This window comes from Felis catus, chromosome B3 (assembly GCF_018350175.1).
Source record: "Felis catus isolate Fca126 chromosome B3, F.catus_Fca126_mat1.0, whole genome shotgun sequence".
NCBI lineage: Eukaryota > Metazoa > Chordata > Mammalia > Carnivora > Felidae > Felis > Felis catus.
In genome coordinates, this window is record NC_058373.1 from 74,347,587 (window position 1) to 74,364,140 (window position 16,554).

At 51.2% G+C, this 16,554-nt stretch overlaps 2 protein-coding genes across 6 annotated transcripts; one reads left to right on the plus strand and one right to left on the minus strand.

Annotated features, from left to right (window-relative positions):
- Positions 1 to 66: 66 nt before the first annotated feature.
- Positions 67 to 3,813, minus strand: PSME2 (proteasome activator subunit 2). Its single transcript, XM_003987503.6, has 11 exons — positions 3,655 to 3,813; positions 3,312 to 3,344; positions 2,834 to 2,896; positions 2,511 to 2,597; positions 2,376 to 2,406; positions 2,192 to 2,289; positions 1,108 to 1,176; positions 884 to 951; positions 667 to 721; positions 283 to 369; positions 67 to 191 (listed from the first exon to the last, which is right to left on the minus strand). The coding sequence occupies exons 1-11, from the start codon at positions 3,700 to 3,702 to the stop codon at positions 111 to 113; spliced, it is 720 nt and encodes a 239-aa protein (XP_003987552.1). The 5' UTR covers positions 3,703 to 3,813; the 3' UTR covers positions 67 to 110.
- A 1-nt stretch (position 3,814) lies between these two features.
- RNF31 (ring finger protein 31) lies at positions 3,815 to 16,252 on the plus strand. Of its 5 annotated transcripts, none has more exons than XM_006932761.5 (22): positions 3,815 to 3,927; positions 4,598 to 5,011; positions 5,099 to 5,245; positions 5,398 to 5,553; positions 5,788 to 5,856; positions 5,957 to 6,032; positions 6,262 to 6,439; positions 7,105 to 7,507; positions 7,704 to 7,994; positions 8,251 to 8,499; positions 8,608 to 8,793; positions 8,905 to 9,111; positions 12,045 to 12,218; positions 12,302 to 12,400; positions 12,497 to 12,586; positions 13,751 to 13,865; positions 13,981 to 14,099; positions 14,372 to 14,485; positions 14,635 to 14,692; positions 15,412 to 15,508; positions 15,838 to 16,006; positions 16,116 to 16,252. In XM_006932761.5, exons 2-22 carry the CDS (start codon positions 4,820 to 4,822, stop codon positions 16,167 to 16,169), a joined length of 3,243 nt encoding a protein of 1,080 aa, XP_006932823.2. In that variant the 5' UTR covers positions 3,815 to 3,927; positions 4,598 to 4,819; the 3' UTR covers positions 16,170 to 16,252. The 5 variants fall into 5 exon arrangements, 4 of the variants coding, with proteins under 4 accessions (XP_006932823.2, XP_044915642.1, XP_006932825.2 ...); XM_045059707.1 differs by having other exon boundaries at positions 8,302 to 8,499; XM_006932763.5 differs by having other exon boundaries at positions 7,707 to 7,994.
- The last annotated feature ends 302 nt before the right edge of the window (positions 16,253 to 16,554 follow it).

Sequence of the window (16,554 nt, forward strand, 5' to 3'; positions counted from 1 at the left end):
ATCCAGTGGCTGCATAGGTGGCACTCAATAAATGCTTTTTGAATGAATGACACACACCAGAGATAATCCACACAAAGCATAGATCATTTATTTCCCTTCTGGCCCTGGGCTCAGTACATAGATGGCTTCTCTTCACCCTTTGGGTTGATAATTTTCTCTAGGTTGCTGCTGATGATATGATAAAGCTCAGCCTGGAAGAAGGTCAGAAGGGTGGCAGTCAGGTTCTTGGCCTTTCCCCTATCCCCTTCAACCATCTCCCCTAGGGGCTTACTCCACACTCACGTAGAAGGCCCTCAGGTCCAGCACCATGGCCCTGAGCTCCCCATAGGCTGCCTCATCTCGCTCATGTACCAGGGCCCGGTAATCCATCTGGGATGTGGGAGGCAAAGCTGAGTCAGCCCCATGGGAGATTGGGACATTAATCTGGTTTCCCCATATAGGGAATAGGTAACTTGAGGATGAGTCCCTTCTCAGCACCAAGAAATGGAATCCCACAGGATCAAGCAGAGAAAAGGGTCAAGGTTTTGAAGCCAAATCAGTTTTTCTAGCCAATTCTCTTGGTTTAATATTCTCTACATTGGGAAGATCAGAAAACAGACAAGGAAGACCTCTATCCCCTCTTCCTTGCCCCACCTCAGCTAAAAGACGGGTGGACTATCCACTCACTACATGAGTCTCCTTAGAGGCCTTGGCCACAGCATCCCCGCGTTCTGAGAAGTACCTGTCAAAAGCAAGGGGATAATGACAAGAATGGGTAATGAGAGAGAGATATACCCTCAGAACCTTCCCAAAGCCCTCCATCATCCTGATGGAACCGCCCAGCTTTGGCAATCCCAAAGAAATGTTCCTTTAGCCCCTCTTCTGGCCCTCCAGCTGCCCTCACTTGGAAATGGTTGTTTGGAAGGCTTCCACTTTAGTCTTGACTGCATTCACCCTCTCCAGCACCTTCTCCTATGGTAACAAAAGAGATGGGAGGCAAGAAAAACACTTCATTTCCTCTGTCCTTCATTCACCATCTTCCTCCTCCTCCTAGTTCATGTCTAGCTCCTATCCCTCACTCCCCAAGTCTCTCCCTGCTCTCAGTGTCCTCACACACAGTTTTCTTACCTGGATTGCCACCCCAAAGTCATTTCCATCCTCAATCTTGGGGATCAGGTGCTGGATCCATGTGATCACCTATATTAATGATCATGTAGGAATCATTCAACAAACGTACTGGGTTCTTACTTTTACCGCCACTTCCTAATAACAGCTATATTTAATTGAACACTTATTATATGCCAGCTACTGTGATATACATATATATATGTATATGTAATTTAATCTTCACAGCAGTCTTAGGATGCCTGGGTGGTTCAGTTAAGCATCCGACTTTGGCTCAGGTCATGATCTCACAGCTGGTGAGTTCGGGCCCTTTATTGGGCTCTCTGCTGTCAGAGTGGAGCCTGCTTCAGATCCCCTCTCCCCTTCTCTCTCTGCCCCTCCCCCACTCTTTCTATATCTCAAAAATGAATAAACATTAAAAAATATTCAGGGGTGCCTGGATGGCTCAGTCAGTTGAGCGTCCAACTTCGGCTCAGGTCACCATCTCACAGTTCATGGGTTCAAGCCTTGTGTCAGACTCTGTGCTGACAGCTTGGAGGCTGTTTGGGATTCTTTGTCTCCTCTCTCTCTGCCCTTCCCCCACTCATGCTGTGTCTCTCTCATTCCCTCCCCAAAATAAATAAACATTAAAAAGTTAAAAAAAAAAATCTTCACAGCAGTCTTCCAAAATATTCTTATTGTACCCGCTTAGCCGATGAAAAAGCTGAGTTGCAAAATGTCCAAGGAACTTATTTAAGGTCACCAGCTAGGTAAGTGATAGAGTCAGGCTTTGAACCCAAGCAGTCTCCCTCGAGGGCCCAAGCCCCCAACTCACTATGGCATAGCACCTGCATGGTGTACCTGGTACAGAGGTGGGTTCTGACACTATGGAGGTGGATACAGCACAGTCTCTGATTACAGAGACACCACTGTGGTATCAGAGGTCTAGAAGAATGAGAACACAAAGTATCTAACCCCAAGGCACAGAGGAAGTTTCCTATTTCAGCAAGAGGAAGGTTGAAGGACTGGTTGAGAGACTTGTATCTCTAAAGACTAGGGTCTAGCCTGGCTTTTCTTCCCTTTCTCTTTCCCCAGTTCCCAGGCTTACCAGAATGCATTTTTCTTTGAGAGTCCACACTTCTGGCTTAACCAGGGCAAGTAGGGCGAGAACCTTCTCATTTCCAGGGAGAAAGCCACACTTAGGGACTGTGAAAAAGAGGGCATTCAGGCCCCTTCTCATCCAACAGTCAATGTGCCATTTCCTCTTCCCTAGCCACCCCTTCCTCTCTTACCTTCTTTCTTCTCCTGCTTATCTGTTTCCATCTAAGGTAAAAAGGGGGACAGCAGCTTTAGAAATGTCTTGGAGGTTGCAGGGTTATCCTCCCCACCTGGATTATAGTTTGACCCCTGCACACTGAGTGCCTCACCTCATCATCCTTGGGTGGGGGGTCTGGGATGGGGATGTCTAGTGGGGCCCGGAGAGAGGTCAGGTCAGCCACATTGAGGGAGTCCTCCTGCACAGAGCTCAGCGTCAGCAGCTGCCCAGCCTATTCCCCTCATTCTGAGTCACAATCTTCCCTCCACACAGCCCACCCACCCACTGTCTAGGCTCAGGCCTCACCCCATCCTACCATTTCCAGTCCACTACTCATAACTGTTCTCTGCAGGCTGAGCCCAGCTGTTCGCTGGAGGGGTTGGGTGGAGAGGAGAGAGGCCTTGGGATGGAGTGAGAAGGGCCCACACTACTCACTTGCAAGAGTTGATTCAGGTATATGATTTTCTGTGGTAAGAATCTGTAGAGGAATTCCTCTGCCTGTGGGTTACATTGCAAGGGTGGGGAATCTCAGAAGATGCTCAAGAGATGTCTGAGAAGTAGGACTGGAAGGGCCCTTGTAAATCATTGACTCCAATAATTACAAATAAGGAAACTGAAGCCATAAGAAGTGAAGGGACTTGCCCAAGCTGGGAAGTGGCAGAACCAAGGTTAGGGCTTTGGGGCCACAGCTTTTCCCTTCTACACTAAAAGAGGGGAGAGGAAGTGGCAGAAGTGGAGAGAACATTAAGAGGGGTCAAATTAAAGGGGGAGATGAATAATTAGCCTTAGGTAAAGGTTTGAGAAGGGAAGGAAGGAGGGCCCAGGGTGGGTCTGGGGGTCAGTCTGAGAGGTTGCGGCCCTCAAGTACTGGTCTAAGATTCCGAGTCAAACCGCTTGAATCTAGAAGACTTACCTCCTGAAAAAGATTTTGCCTGAAGATATCCACCTGCACAGAGAGCAGTACCCGGATGTTGGTTAAGGGTCTCAGTTGTCAAGAGTAAGATCCCACCCACAAAGGGATGCCCTCCAACTTGGCTCAGGCCTTTCCTACCACAAGCCAGATTTCCCTGGAAGCTCATGCTCAGTGCAGAGACTGGTCAGAGGACAGGAATCTGGGAATCCCCCGGCAGAAGTGAAAGCACTAAGAAAAGGTTGGGGGAGTTCTCTGGCACGGCCTTGGTCCCCTGGAGCACCCAGACTGGCCTCCAGCCAGGAGGGCTCCCCGACCCTTTCCTGGCTTCCCGATCCCCCATTACCTGTTTGCGGGCTTCCCCGCTCAGGCGCACCCCACAAGGCTTGGCCATGCTGCTCCAGTTGCAAGATCTCCGGTCTCCCGGCTCTCTGCCCGGCCTTTCGCTTTCACTCCGCACGTCCAGGCCCGCCCCCCTCGGCCCCGCCCCCTTCCTTCTTTTCCCCCTCCCTCTGGCAGTCTGCAAACTGTAGGGAGCCCCTCAGTCATTCTCAGCCTGCTGCGACTAGTAAAGGCGGTACGGACTCGGTCACAAGCCCAGGGGCTGTCCGAGGGAGGGGTTAGTATAAAAGTGGGACCGCGGAGACAGTACCGGGGCTGTCCCTCGGAGAAGGGGAGGGGCTTGCAGGGAAGGGCAAGGGCGGTCCGGGGAAAATCCAGGGTTGAGGTGGGATGGGTAGGAGTGGGGAAAAGGGGGTGTTCAGTGGTGGGGCTCCCTCTAGAAGGCTCAACTGCAAGGAGGGCCCAGAGAGGGATCAGGATGGGAGAAGTGGGAGGGCGGGCCTGGGGCTGAAAAGGGAGGGATAGCAGGATATAGAAGGGAGCAGTCTCGGGGGATTCCTCCGGGAGGGTTCCCTGCCTTGAAGGGCGGCTGGAGAAAGGGCAGGACTCGCTTGAGTGGGGCCCAGACCGGCCAGAGTGGAGTCCCTACAGAGTGGGGCTTTCCCGGTGGGGACCAGAGCAAAGCCGACTGGTCTAAATAGAGAAGGCTTTGAGGGAAATAAGGTAACCCCTCGCCTAGGGCTACCCGGAAAGGGGAGGAACCAGCCTAGAGGAAGGCGGGGAGGGGCGCTAGTTTGGAATTTAAGGTCGAGATGCTCTGGGGGCGGAGTCAGGGACCATTTGCCCTTTTCATTGGCTGGGACCTGACTTCCCTCCTGCTCACGCCCCCTGATTTCCTGACCCCAGCCTGTCCTAAACTTAAACCCCTCCCCTTCCCCTGAAACCAGGTTGCAATCCCGCCCTCTTTGCTAGTACTTCCTGTTCCCGACTAACACTGGCGCGGAGCCCGGGGCCGAAGAGTGACCGTGGCCTGAGTGACCTGCGGTGGCTTCGTCGACCTAGTCAGGCCACGAAGCCCGACACCGGGCGGGAGGGGCAGCGCTCAGGCAGCGCACAGCCTGCGCCAGGTCCTGGCGGGCGGCGGGGCTGGGGCTGACTCCTGTCTCAGGATGCCGGGGGAGGAGGAGGAGAGGGCCTTCCTGGCGGCCCGCGAGGAGCTGGCGAGCGCCCTGAGGAAGGATTCCGGGCAGGTGTTTTCCCTGGAGCAACTCCAGCCGCTACTGGTCACGTCTTTACCGCCAGCAGCCCGTTACCTGCAGCTGGACGCCGCACGCCTGGTCCGCTGCAATGCTCTTGGGGAGGTGAGGCCCGGCCCCCGCTCGGGAGGGGGACGTAGGACTTGAGGCCTGGGCGGGGCTCACAGCTCTCCGCTCTCTGACTGCTCCCAGCCCCGAAACTACCTCAACACCCTGTCCACGGCCCTGAACATCCTGGAGAAATACGGCCGCAACCTCCTCAGCCCTCAGCGGCCCCGGTACTGGCGCGGGGTCAAGTTTAATAACCCTGTCTTTCGCAGTACGGTGGATGCTGTTCAGGTGAAGCCCCTGGGCCCCTTATGGGAGAAAGGGACTTGGCCTGGTCTGGGGGGGTTGGTAAGAAAGGGCCTGACGCTGTGCTTAATGGGGAGGGCTCCAGCCCTAGTGGGAAGGGGGCCTGCCTGGTGGTGACTGGTTTGAATGTGTGGTAGGGGGGCCGGGATGTTCTGCGATTATACGGCTACACTGAGGAGCAGCCAGATGGGTTGAGTTTCCCTGAGGGGCAGAAGGAGCCAGATGAGCATCAAGTTGCTACAGTCACACTGGAAGTACTGCTGCTTCGGACAGAGCTCAGCCTGTTGTTACAGGTGAGATGTTGAGGTGTCTCTAGTCCTGAGGACTTAAACACCAGGCCTGGGGAGCCCAGCCTAACTCCACAAGCAGTCTTGCGGACCCTCATGCTGCTGAACCATGGGCATAGTCCACATAGCAACCTGGAAACTCCCCATACTCTTCTTCCTGTGGATGTTGGGAGACCAGGGCTTTGAGGGAGGACCTTGTCCTAGGGCTCTAGGTGGGAACTCTTCTTACCTTGTTTGCAGAATACTCACCCAAGACAACAAGCACTGGAGCAGCTGCTAGAAGAAAAGGTTGAAGATGATGTAAAAAAGGTAGGGATGGGGCTCTTAAGACCTGACGAACAAAGGGGATAGGGGTTGTGGGACTGTGTGTCCCCAAACTCTTGCCCATTCCCTGCCCTTTATTTCTCAGATACTGAAGCTCTCCGAGTTTGCCCCCTTGCTGAGAGAGATTGCTCCTGGCCCCCTCAACACGCCCTCTGCCCCAGGTATTATTCATCCTGTAATGGGAGGTGGGGGGCAGTTTCTAGTAGACCATATTGATGGAAATTTGGGGCCCTCCTCTGTTTATCCTTTTTGCCTTTAAAAAGAGATTAAAATTGTTTCCTTGGGTCTGGATATGTTGAATAGTAGTCTGTAATTTGTTCCCTTCAGCAAATTCAGATTAACTTGGTCTCTTTCAAAAGGATGTTCAGTTTTTCCTCTCCTGTTCTCCAGGCTCCACTCCTGGTCCCTGCTTCCTTTGTGGCTCTGCGCCAGGCACGCTGCACTGTTCAACTTGTAAACAGGCCTTGTGCCCGGCTTGTGATCGTCTATTCCATGGACACCCATCCCGTGCCCATCACCTCCGCCAGACCCTGCCTGGGGCCTCACAGACCACCTGCCTGACCCCCAGGTAAGAGATCTTCTCTTCTGAGTGGGAATGAAGTTAAGAGAACTTAGAATTACTTATGTACTATGTGTCAGTTTCTCTGCTAAAAGCTGCTTCATAGAAGGCAGTTAGTTACTGCTTTGCAAGAGGTCACAGACATACATATGAAGCAAGTAGCAGTCACAGCCAGATGTTGTGCAAATAGGTAGGAAGAGGAGGAACCTAGCCTAAAGGATCAGCTCAATCAGTAGGATTTTAAGCACCTAGTGTGGGTCAGGCCCTATGTTAGGGGGATAGCTATCACAAGATATGAACTTTAAGATATAATTTTTTTTTTAAGTTTATTTATTTTGAGAGAGCACAAACAGGTGAGGGACAGAGAGAGAGGGAGAGAAAGAGAGAATCTCAAGCAGGCTCCATGCTGTCAACACAGAGCCCAACACGGTGCTCAAACTCACAGACTGTGAGCCAAAATCAAGAGTCCGAGGCTCAACCAACTGAGCCACCCAGGTGCCCCTAAGATATAATTAAATGTTGAACAGTCTATGGGTATGGAGCATTCCAGACAGAGAACAACATGCACAAAGGACAGGGCTTGTATTGTCACACAGAGAATGAGGGATGCCTAGGAATAAGGGACCCAGGCACCAGGGCCCCCTCAGCAGACCATCTCTGCTTTTTCGTTACAGCTTACCTGCCTCAGCATCACCACGGCCTCAGTCAGCCTCCTTGCTGGCCCTGGGAGACAGCTCTCTCGTGCTTCCCCTGAAAGCTTCCTCTGATCCTGCAAATGCCCGCCTGCCCTGGCACTGTGCTGCCTGTGCCATGCTAAATGAATCTTGGGCAGTGCTCTGTGTGGCCTGTGATCGGCCCCGAGGCTGTAAGGGGTTGGGGCTGACAATGGAGGGTTCCCAAGGAGCTGGGGGCCTAGAATCTGAACTTGCACGGGGTCGGTGGGCCTGCCAAAGCTGCACCTTTGAGAATGAGGCGGCAGCTGTGCTGTGTGCCATATGTGAGCGACCTCGGCTGGCTCAGCCTCCTAGCTTGGTGGTGGATTCTCGGGATACTGGCATTTGCCTGCAGCCCCTTCAGGTAACCTGTTCCTGGCCTTCCCAGCCGTCCCCGTTCTTTATTTGCACCTGTTACCACAGGCCATTCTCGACTTCTTCATCTCCTGTTTTCCTTCAGTTCTTCTGAATCTTCCACCCTCCCCCCTCCTAAACCTGTCTGTATTTCCATCTTGAGCCTCAACCGGCTTTCAATTGGATAATTCTTTTTGCCTTCCCAGCAGGGGGATACTTTGCTCTCCTCTGCCCAGAGTCCAGTCTGGTACTGTATCCACTGTACCTTCTGCAACTCTGGCCCTGGCTGGGTGTGTGCTATGTGCAATCGGACCAGCAGCCCCATCCCAGTACCGCACGCCCCCCAGCCCCAGGCCAGCTCTTTGGAAGAGCAACTCCCTGAGCCAGGGCCTCCACGACGCCTCAGTGCCCCCCTGCCCAGTTCCTGTGGGGACCCTGAGAAGCAGCGTCAAGACAAGATGCGTGAGGAAGGTCTCCAACTAGTGATCAAGATCCGGGTGAGGATTTGGGCCTGGGATGAGGTAGGGTTGAACTAATGGGGGAAAGGAGGGGCTGCAGTTGATTAATACAAGTTCTTGTAAACCTAGTCATTAGCAGCAGCTGCCTCTTATTGAACACCGCCCGTATGCTGTGCGGTGCTCACGTGATCCATATGTCTGAGCTCAACCACTGTCAGCATTTTGGTTTGGGCTGAGGGTGGGTGGAAGGTGCCCTTCCTGATGGGCCATCTGTCTGGGTGGGACTGTGCCTTAGGAAGGGGAAGCTGCAGGTGCCTGTCCAGAGGAGGTTTTCTCGGCTCTACAGTACTCAGGCACTGAGGTGCCCCTGCAGTGGTTGCGCTCAGAGCTGCCCTACGTGCTGGAGATGGTGGCCGAGCTGGCTGCACAGCAGGACCCGGGCCTGGGTGCCTTTTCCTGTCAGGAAGCCCGGAAAGCCTGGTTGGATCGTCATGGCAATCTTGATGAAGCTGTGGAAGAGTGTGTGAGGGCCCGGCGCAGGAAGGTACCGGCTGTGCTGACAGGGCAGGCAGGGTTGTGGGTCTCAGAGCCTCTCACACTCTCTTGCTTGCCATTTCCCTCTTCACTCCTTCTCTCTACCCCCAACTTTCAGGTGCAGGAGCTCCGGTCCCTGGGCTTTGGGCCTGAAGAGGGGTCTCTTCAAGCATTGTTCCAACATGGTGGTGATGTGGCACGGGCCCTGACTGAGCTACAGCGCCAGCGCCTAGAGCCCTTCCATCAGCGTCTCTGGGACAAGGGCCCTGATCCCACCCCTTCCTGGGATGGGCCAGACAAGCAGGTGCTGGGAGGAGGTGAAGAATCCACTTAGAGGAGCCGGGGAAAGGCCCAGGGGTAGGACTCCTGGGGCCTGACAGCCACTTCTTCCCTCTCCACCTGAATCACCTTGCAGAGTCTGGTCAGACGGCTTTTGGCAGTCTATGCGCTCCCCAGCTGGGGTCGGGCAGAATTGGCACTGTCACTGCTGCAGGAGACACCCAGGAACTATGAGCTGGGCGATGTGGTGGAAGCTGTGAGGCACAGCCAGGACCGGGCCTTCCTGCGCCGCTTGCTGGCCCAGGAGTGTGCTGTGTGTGGCTGGACACTGCCTCGCAACCGGGTAAGCCTCTTCCCTCTGGGACGGCCTTAGAATGACTCTTCCCTTTGGGCCCTGCTCCACTTCTCTTGTCCCCCCTGTCTCTTGTCCTGTCTTTTGCTCTGCAGTTGCCCATGTGCTCCCAGCAGTTTCTAGGAAGGGGAGGGCAGGAATAGGCTACCTCCCGCCCCCCCCCCCACTTTTTTTTTTTTTTTTTTTTTACTATTCCACTATAGGAAGTTTCATACGTAGAATAGTATATTTCTTCTCCGTGCCCACCCCCCCGCCCCCATGTATCATTACTAAGATTCTGCAATTATCAGTGTATGGCCAGTCTTTATTCCACTTACACAGAAGATTATTTTGAAACAACTCTTACAGTCTATTTATAAATACTTCAGTATATATTTCTGAAAGGTAAAAGTCTTTGAAAACATACCCACAGATACCATTGGCACACCAAAAAAAATTACCAATAATTTTTTTAATTACCAATTTATTTATGCTGGCTTTGTGTGTTTTTTGTTATCGTTTTACTCTTTTTTTTCTTTCTTAAAAAAATTTTGTTTTTAAAGTTTACTAATGAATCTTGAGAGAAAGGCAGGGGGTGCCAAGAGAGGAGAGAGAGAATCCCATTGTCAGTGCAGAGCCCGATGCAGGGTGAAGTCAAGGGTGATGAGCTGAAGTCAAGAGTTGGATACTTTGGGGCACCTGGGTGGCTCAGTCGGTTAAGCATCTGACTTTGGCTCAGGTCATGATCTCACAGTTCATGAGTTTGAGCCGCGCATCGGGCTCTGTGCTGACAGCTCGGAGCCTGGAGCCTACTTCGGATTCTGTGTCTCCCTCTCTCTGACCCTCCCCCGTTCATGCTCTGTCTCTGTCCCAAAAATAAATAAACTATAAATAAATAAAATAAAAAATTAAAAAAAAAAAAAAAGAGTCGGATACTTAACCAAATGAGCCACCCAGGCATCCCTTTACTCTTTATTTTAAAATAATTGTAGAGGTGCCTGGGCTGGCTCAGTTGGTTAGGCATCCGACTTTGGCTCAGGTCATGATCTTGTGGTTGGTGTGTGTCAGGTTGGTGGGTGCTGACAGCTCGGAGCCTGGAGCCTGCTTTGGATCTGTGTCTCCCTCTCTCTCTGCCCCTCCCCTGCTCGTGCTCTGTCTCTCTCAGAAATAAATATTTAAAACAATAATAATAAAATAAAATAATTGTAGATCCACAGGAAGTTGTAAAAATAGTAGAGTCCTGTGTGTGTGTGTTTTAATAATTTATTTTTTAATTTATATCCAAGGTAGCATATAGCGCAACAATGATTTCAGGAATAGATTCCTTAATGCCCCTTACCCATTTAGCCCATCCCCCCTCCCCGCAACCCCTCCAGTAACCCTCAATTTGTTCTCCATATTTAAGAGTCTCTTACGTTTTGTCCCTCTCCCTGTTATATTATTTTTGCTTCCCTTCCCTTATGCTCATCTGTTCTGTATCTTAAAGTCCTCATATGAGTGAAGTCATATGATATTTGTCTTTCTCTTTCTCTAATTTCACTTAGCATAATGCCCTCTCGTTCCCTCCAATAGTTGCAAATGGCAAGATTTCATTCTTTTTGATTCCCGAGTAATACTCCATTGTATATATATACCACATCTTCTTTATCCATTCATTCATTGACGGACATCTGGGCTCTTTCCATACCTTGGGTGTTGTTGATGGTGCTGCTATAAACATTGGAGTGCATGTGCCCCTTTGAAACAGCATACCTGTATCCCTTGGATAAATACCTAGTAGTGCAATTGCTGGGTCATAGGGTGGTTCTATTTTTAATTTTTTGAGGAAACTTCATACTGTTTTCCAGAGTGGCTGCACCAGTCTGCATTCCCACCAGCAGTGCAAAGAGATCCTCTTTCTCTGCATCCTCTCTAACATCTGTTATTGCCTGAGTTGTTAATGTTAGCCATTCTGGTAGGTTGAGGTGGTATCTTAATTTGGTTTTGATTTGTATTTCCCTGATGATGGGTGATATTGAGCATTTTTTCATGTGTTGGTGGCCATCTGGATGTCTTTGGAGAAGTATCTATTCATGTCTTTTGCCCATTTCTTCACCAAGTGTTGAGTTTGATAAGTTCTTTATAGATTTTGGATACTAACCCTTTATCTGAATTGTCATTTGCAAATATCTTCTCCCATTCCATCGGTTGCCTTTAAGTTTTGCTGATTGTTTCCTTCACTGTGCAAAAACTTTTCATTTTGATGAGGTCCCAATAGTTCATTATTTCCCAAGTCCTGTGTGTTCTTTACCCACCTTCCCCCAATGATGACATCTTATATAATTATATAACATATATATATATATATATATATATATATATATATATATATATATATATATATAAATATATAATCTTATATAATTATTGTACTGTATCAAGACCAGGAAATAAACATTGGCACAATGTTAGCAAGATTGCAGATCTTGTTCATTTTTCACATGGATGTGTGAGTGTGGCTCTGCAGTTTTATTCCACTTACAGGTTCATGTAACCACTGAGACACAGATTGTTCCATCACCACAAAGGAACTCCCTCATGCAACCTCTTTATAGTTGTAACTTTCTTCCCTTTCTCCTATCACCTGACAATATCTAGCCTGTTCTCCATCTGTATGGTTTTGTCAGTTCAGAAATGTTATTTGTTTGTTTCCTTTTAATTGAATGTGAATGCCTTTGGAGGGCAGTCTTCCATTTACTTTAGGCCTCACCATTCTCTTTTCTTCCAACTAATGACAGTCTTTAGACATTTGGATTGCCTGCCAGGCACTTGTTGGCATTAAGGGTTGCTACCTTGCCCGGTTGTTAATTAGACCCTGGTTTCTCAGTGGACACCTGGCTAATGCCTCTTCCCCAGTCTGGCGGCTATGGCTTCAGACCCCCTCCTCTCCCTGCCTCACCCTATAGATGCAGGCCCTGACTTCCTGTGAGTGCACCATCTGTCCTGACTGCTTTCGCCAGCACTTCACCATCGCCTTGAAGGAGAAGCACATCACAGACATGGTGTGCCCTGCCTGTGGCCGCCCTGACCTCACCGATGACACACAGTTGCTCAGCTACTTCTCTACCCTTGACATTCAGGTACTTCAGTCCCTAGGACTTGGGGTGCCCTGGGCTTTGAACAGGAACCCTGCCCATCCACCACTTCTGCATCCTGTCCTCAGCTTCGGGAGAGCCTGGAGCCAGATGCCTATGCACTATTTCACAAGAAGCTGACTGAGGGTGTGCTGATGCGAGACCCCAAGTTCTTGTGGTGTGCCCAAGTAAGTGGCCTACCCAGGGCAGCTGACTGGAGGGATGGAGGAGGGATGGAGGTGCCAGGTCAGGCCTGAGATAGCTTTATGCTCTTGCACCCACAGTGCTCCTTTGGCTTCATATATGAACGAGAGCAGCTGGAGGCGACATGTCCCCAGTGTCACCAGACCTTCTGTGTGCGCTGTAAGCGCCAGGTGAGGCACATTCATCCTTTCAGAAATAACTTGCTAAAGCTGCTAGCAGGTCCTATGTCAGACTTGGGGTGTGCTGAAGCACAGAACAGACATGAACTCCGGGCTCAAAGAGCTTACAGACTCCAGGAAAGGAGGGAGGGAGGCTGAGGAGGAGGGGCAGTGAAAGAAAGGTAAGGTAAAGGAGGAAGGAAGGGAGAGAGCATAAGTACACGTGGCATTAAATTCTACAAAGAAAACACAGGACTCTGAGATTAGGAATAACAGAATGGACCTACTTAGGATGGAGAGGTCACACTGGTCTTCTCTCAAATGGTTTAATTTAAGCTCAGGCCTGAAAGTTAAGAAGAAGCCAATTATGCAAAGGATATTCAGGACAAAAAGAGCAACACATGGAAAGGCCAAAGTCAGAAAAAGTGGTGTGTGGTTGGAGCCCCAAGATCAAGGGTGAGAGTGGTGGGTGGTCAGGAGCTAGCTGCCAGATCAGGAGAGGCCATGGGGCCAAGTGAGAAAGGTATTTGCCTTTTATTCTAAGACGAAGCTAGGGGTGATACTCTTTCATTTACCTGTTAAAAAGTTTAATATCTGAAAAAAGTTTAATATTTGAGTGCTCACTTTGGCAGCACATATTCTAAAAAGTTTAATGTTTGATACCAAAAAGTTCTATTACAAAACACGTTAATAAAATGAACACCTGAGACCCTACCACTAGACCTCAAGACTAGAACACTCCAAAAAAACCCCAAACAAACCACACACGCAACTAGAACACTCCCAGTACTGCTGAAGCTGCCTGCCTTACACTCTGAAAGACATTTTGGCTGCAGGGTGGAGCATGCACCATAGGGGAGCAGGAATGGAGGAAGAGAGACCACTAATTGAGGCAACACCTGACCTGGCCTGGAGTAGAATGGCCAGAGGAGGGATGAAGAAAAAGGGGACAGGGTTGAGATAGGCCTGGGTGGTGGGAATAAGACCTGCCGGTGAACATGTGCTGGTATGAGGAGGCCAAAGAACCAAGGCTGGCCCCTCAGTTTGAGATTGGAGCAAATGGTGAATGGCAGTGCCATAAACGAAGCCAGGGACCTCTAGATCTGAGGGCAGGGGTGGCCCTTAAGAAGGGCCCGGGGTGGGGTTTTCATGTGAAGCTTGCTTTCCCTCCTGCAGTGGGAGGAGCAGCACCGAGGCCGGAGCTGTGAGGATTTCCAGAACTGGAAACGCACCAACGACCCAGAGTACCAGGCCCAGGGCCTGGCCATGTATCTTCAGGAGAACGGCATTGGTAAGGTTGTCCTGTTAGGCCTGTGTGCCTACTCATATGTCACTGCCAGTGGCTCTCTTCCTGAGGACCTTGCGGAGCAGTGACAGCCCCAGCCCTGACCTGCTGTACCTTACAGATTGCCCCAAGTGCAAGTTCTCGTACGCTCTGGCCCGAGGAGGCTGCATGCACTTTCACTGCACCCAGTGCCGCCACCAGTTCTGCAGTGGCTGCTACAATGCCTTTTACGCCAAGAATGTGAGCCCAGAGAATGGGGGTGGAAGGGATAGAAGGGTGGGAGGCTGCTACTGGGTGTGAGGGGCAAAGACATTGAGGAGTCGCCTAGGGGAAGAGAAGAGGAAGCCAATGGGGTGTAAAGCACCTCTCTCTGTCCCCTCTCCCCTTTCGCTTGCTCCAGACCCTCCAATGTCTCCATCTTCCCCCATCCCTACACCCCTCATGCAGGGGTTCTGAGAAGCCAGGACCCCAACAGTCTCCAACTTCCTCTCTCCCATCTGGGTTTCCGCCAGAAATGTCCAGACCCTAACTGCAGGGTGAAAAAGTCCCTACATGGCCACCACCCACGAGACTGCCTCTTCTACCTGCGGGACTGGACTGCTCTCCGGCTCCAGAAGCTGCTACAGGTCAGGGGTGGCCAGCCTGGCTGGGTTTGTGAGTTGCCCAGGGTAGGAGGCAGGGCTCAGGGTGGCAAGAAAGGAAAGGTTCTGTGCTGGGAAATTCAGTGGGCTGGCATCAAGGGGATCCTAATGCCCATCCATCTGCCCCTCCTCAGGACAATAATGTCATGTTCAACACAGAGCCCCCAGCAGGAGCCCGGGCAGTTCCTGGTGGTGAGTGTCAGGACAAGCCTTGGAAAAGGGGTGAGGGTGGGCTGGGCTTCGACTGTATGGTGGGTAAAGGGGACAGTTGGGTCTGTGGTCAGAGTCCATCCTGTGCTTACTTGTGGGCTTCTTAGCGAGTTAACCTCTCTGGACCTTGTTTCTTCCTCTGTGACATGGGAGTAATATCTCCTTTGCAGCTAAGCTATTTTACCTGGGGGCCTAGCAGTTGATACTAATTTTCTTCTCCCATTCCCAAAGGATGATGATTCATTAGTTAAGCAGTATTTAATGAGACTTGCTAGTTGCACTGTTTTAGGTTCCATGAGGGTGACAGAAAGATGTTACATATGGTTCTAACCTACCCCACCTCTTATTTCCATAAAGTAAGACCTTCACAGACTAAGTTAACTGGGCAAGAGCTAAATCGCAACCAGAAGAGTTGTCCCAAGAGAGTATGTGATAATAAAAAAAAAGAGAGGAGTATGTGATTATGGACCCAAAGCAAGCCTAGATAAAAGCAGGGCCAGCAAGGCCCCTGCTTCTGTTATCAGACTTGGTCTGTTGCGATGGTATCTCTAAGTGCATCCCTCCCCACCACTACCACTGTTAAAGCAGTCCCTTCCCTGGAGGCTGCCTCCCATGCCTCCATTGATACCCCAGTTCTCTCGGGGCTTTGTGGTCAGTGACCTCCTCTCAACAAAAGGGTCCCTTCCTTCCCTTACCCTTAGGTGGCTGCCGAGTGATGGAGCAGAAGGAGGTTCCTAATGGGTTCCGGGATGAAGCCTGTGGCAAGGAGACTCCAGCTGGCCATGCTGGCCTTTGCCAGTGAGTATCAGCAGGAGCATAGTGTTGGGCGGGGCGGTGTTGAGGGGCGGTGCGGGACGTGCAGGAGGGCTGAGGATACACATGGGTAGTAAAGGAGGTCTCTGGGAGTAGTAGGTCCTGCTGGGAAAGTGAGGGAAGGGCTCTCTGGGCAAGGGCATGGCTGGGTAATAGCAGGCAGTGTGCACAGGGGGACAGTGCCTACAAGTGCAACTGGGAAGAGTTGTCAGTCTTGTTCGTCTGAGTATGCCAGTGCCCAGCAAGGTGTTGGGCACACTCAGTTAATACTAGCCAAATGGAAGAACAAATATTCCATCCTGTCATCTCCCCAGGGCACACTACAAAGAGTATCTTGTGAGTCTCATCAATGCCCACTCACTGGACCCAGCCACCCTGTATGAGGTGGAGGAGCTGGAGACGGCTGCTGAGCGCTACCTGCATGTGCGCCCTCAGCCAGCAGCTGGGGAAGATGCCCCTGCCTACCACGCCCGCCTGTTACAGGTAAGGCTTCCCTCCAGCCTCGCCTCTGACCCCACACTCTAGAAAGAAGTCCCTTGTCCAGCTTGTGTCTGAGTTTTAAACTTCCAGTATCATCTCTCTCCTTCTGCAGAAGCTGATGGAAGAAGTGCCCTTGGGACAAAGTATCCCTCGCAGGAGGAAGTAGCTGAGGGCAGGGATCCTCATGAAGGTCTCATGGCCCAGCCTCCTCAGGAACAGCTCCAGCACCAATAAAGAGGCATCTCCTTGCCCAGGCTTCTTGGTGGTCCTTCTTCCTGGCCCCACCATCTGGGGCACCAGGGAAAGAGGGGGGTGAACACAGCTTTGCCGAAAGGGTCACCTGCAGCCTACCGCCTGACCATTCTTGGACTCAGGGCTAGGAAGGAATTGACACCATGGATGGCCAAGGAGCCCGTCTCCCCAGCCAGCCCCTTGGCCTGGGCATTTTCCCCCCCTGCCTCCTTTGTTCTTTCATGGAATTCAGTTGATATTTGAGGTCACCTAATAGACACCAAGCAGGCACGATGGGGGAACACAGATGCACCGGTAGT

Excerpts from the sequence above, each read along its gene's own strand:
- RNF31 (XM_006932761.5), top strand. The coding sequence starts at position 4,820 with ATGCCGGGGGAGGAGGAGGAGAGGGCCTTCCTGGCGGCCCGCGAGGAG. Across the intron at positions 6,033-6,261 it reads CAACACGCCCTCTGCCCCAG|GCTCCACTCCTGGTCCCTGC; the intron begins GTATTATTCATC and ends CCTGTTCTCCAG. Across the intron at positions 12,587-13,750 it reads GTGTGCGCTGTAAGCGCCAG|TGGGAGGAGCAGCACCGAGG; the intron begins GTGAGGCACATT and ends TCCCTCCTGCAG.
- PSME2 (XM_003987503.6), bottom strand. The coding sequence starts at position 3,702 with ATGGCCAAGCCTTGTGGGGTGCGCCTGAGCGGGGAAGCCCGCAAACAG. Across the intron at positions 2,897-3,311 it reads GGCAAAATCTTTTTCAGGAG|GCAGAGGAATTCCTCTACAG; the intron begins GTAAGTCTTCTA and ends TGTAACCCACAG. Across the intron at positions 2,598-2,833 it reads ACCTGAATCAACTCTTGCAA|GAGGACTCCCTCAATGTGGC; the intron begins GTGAGTAGTGTG and ends AGCTCTGTGCAG.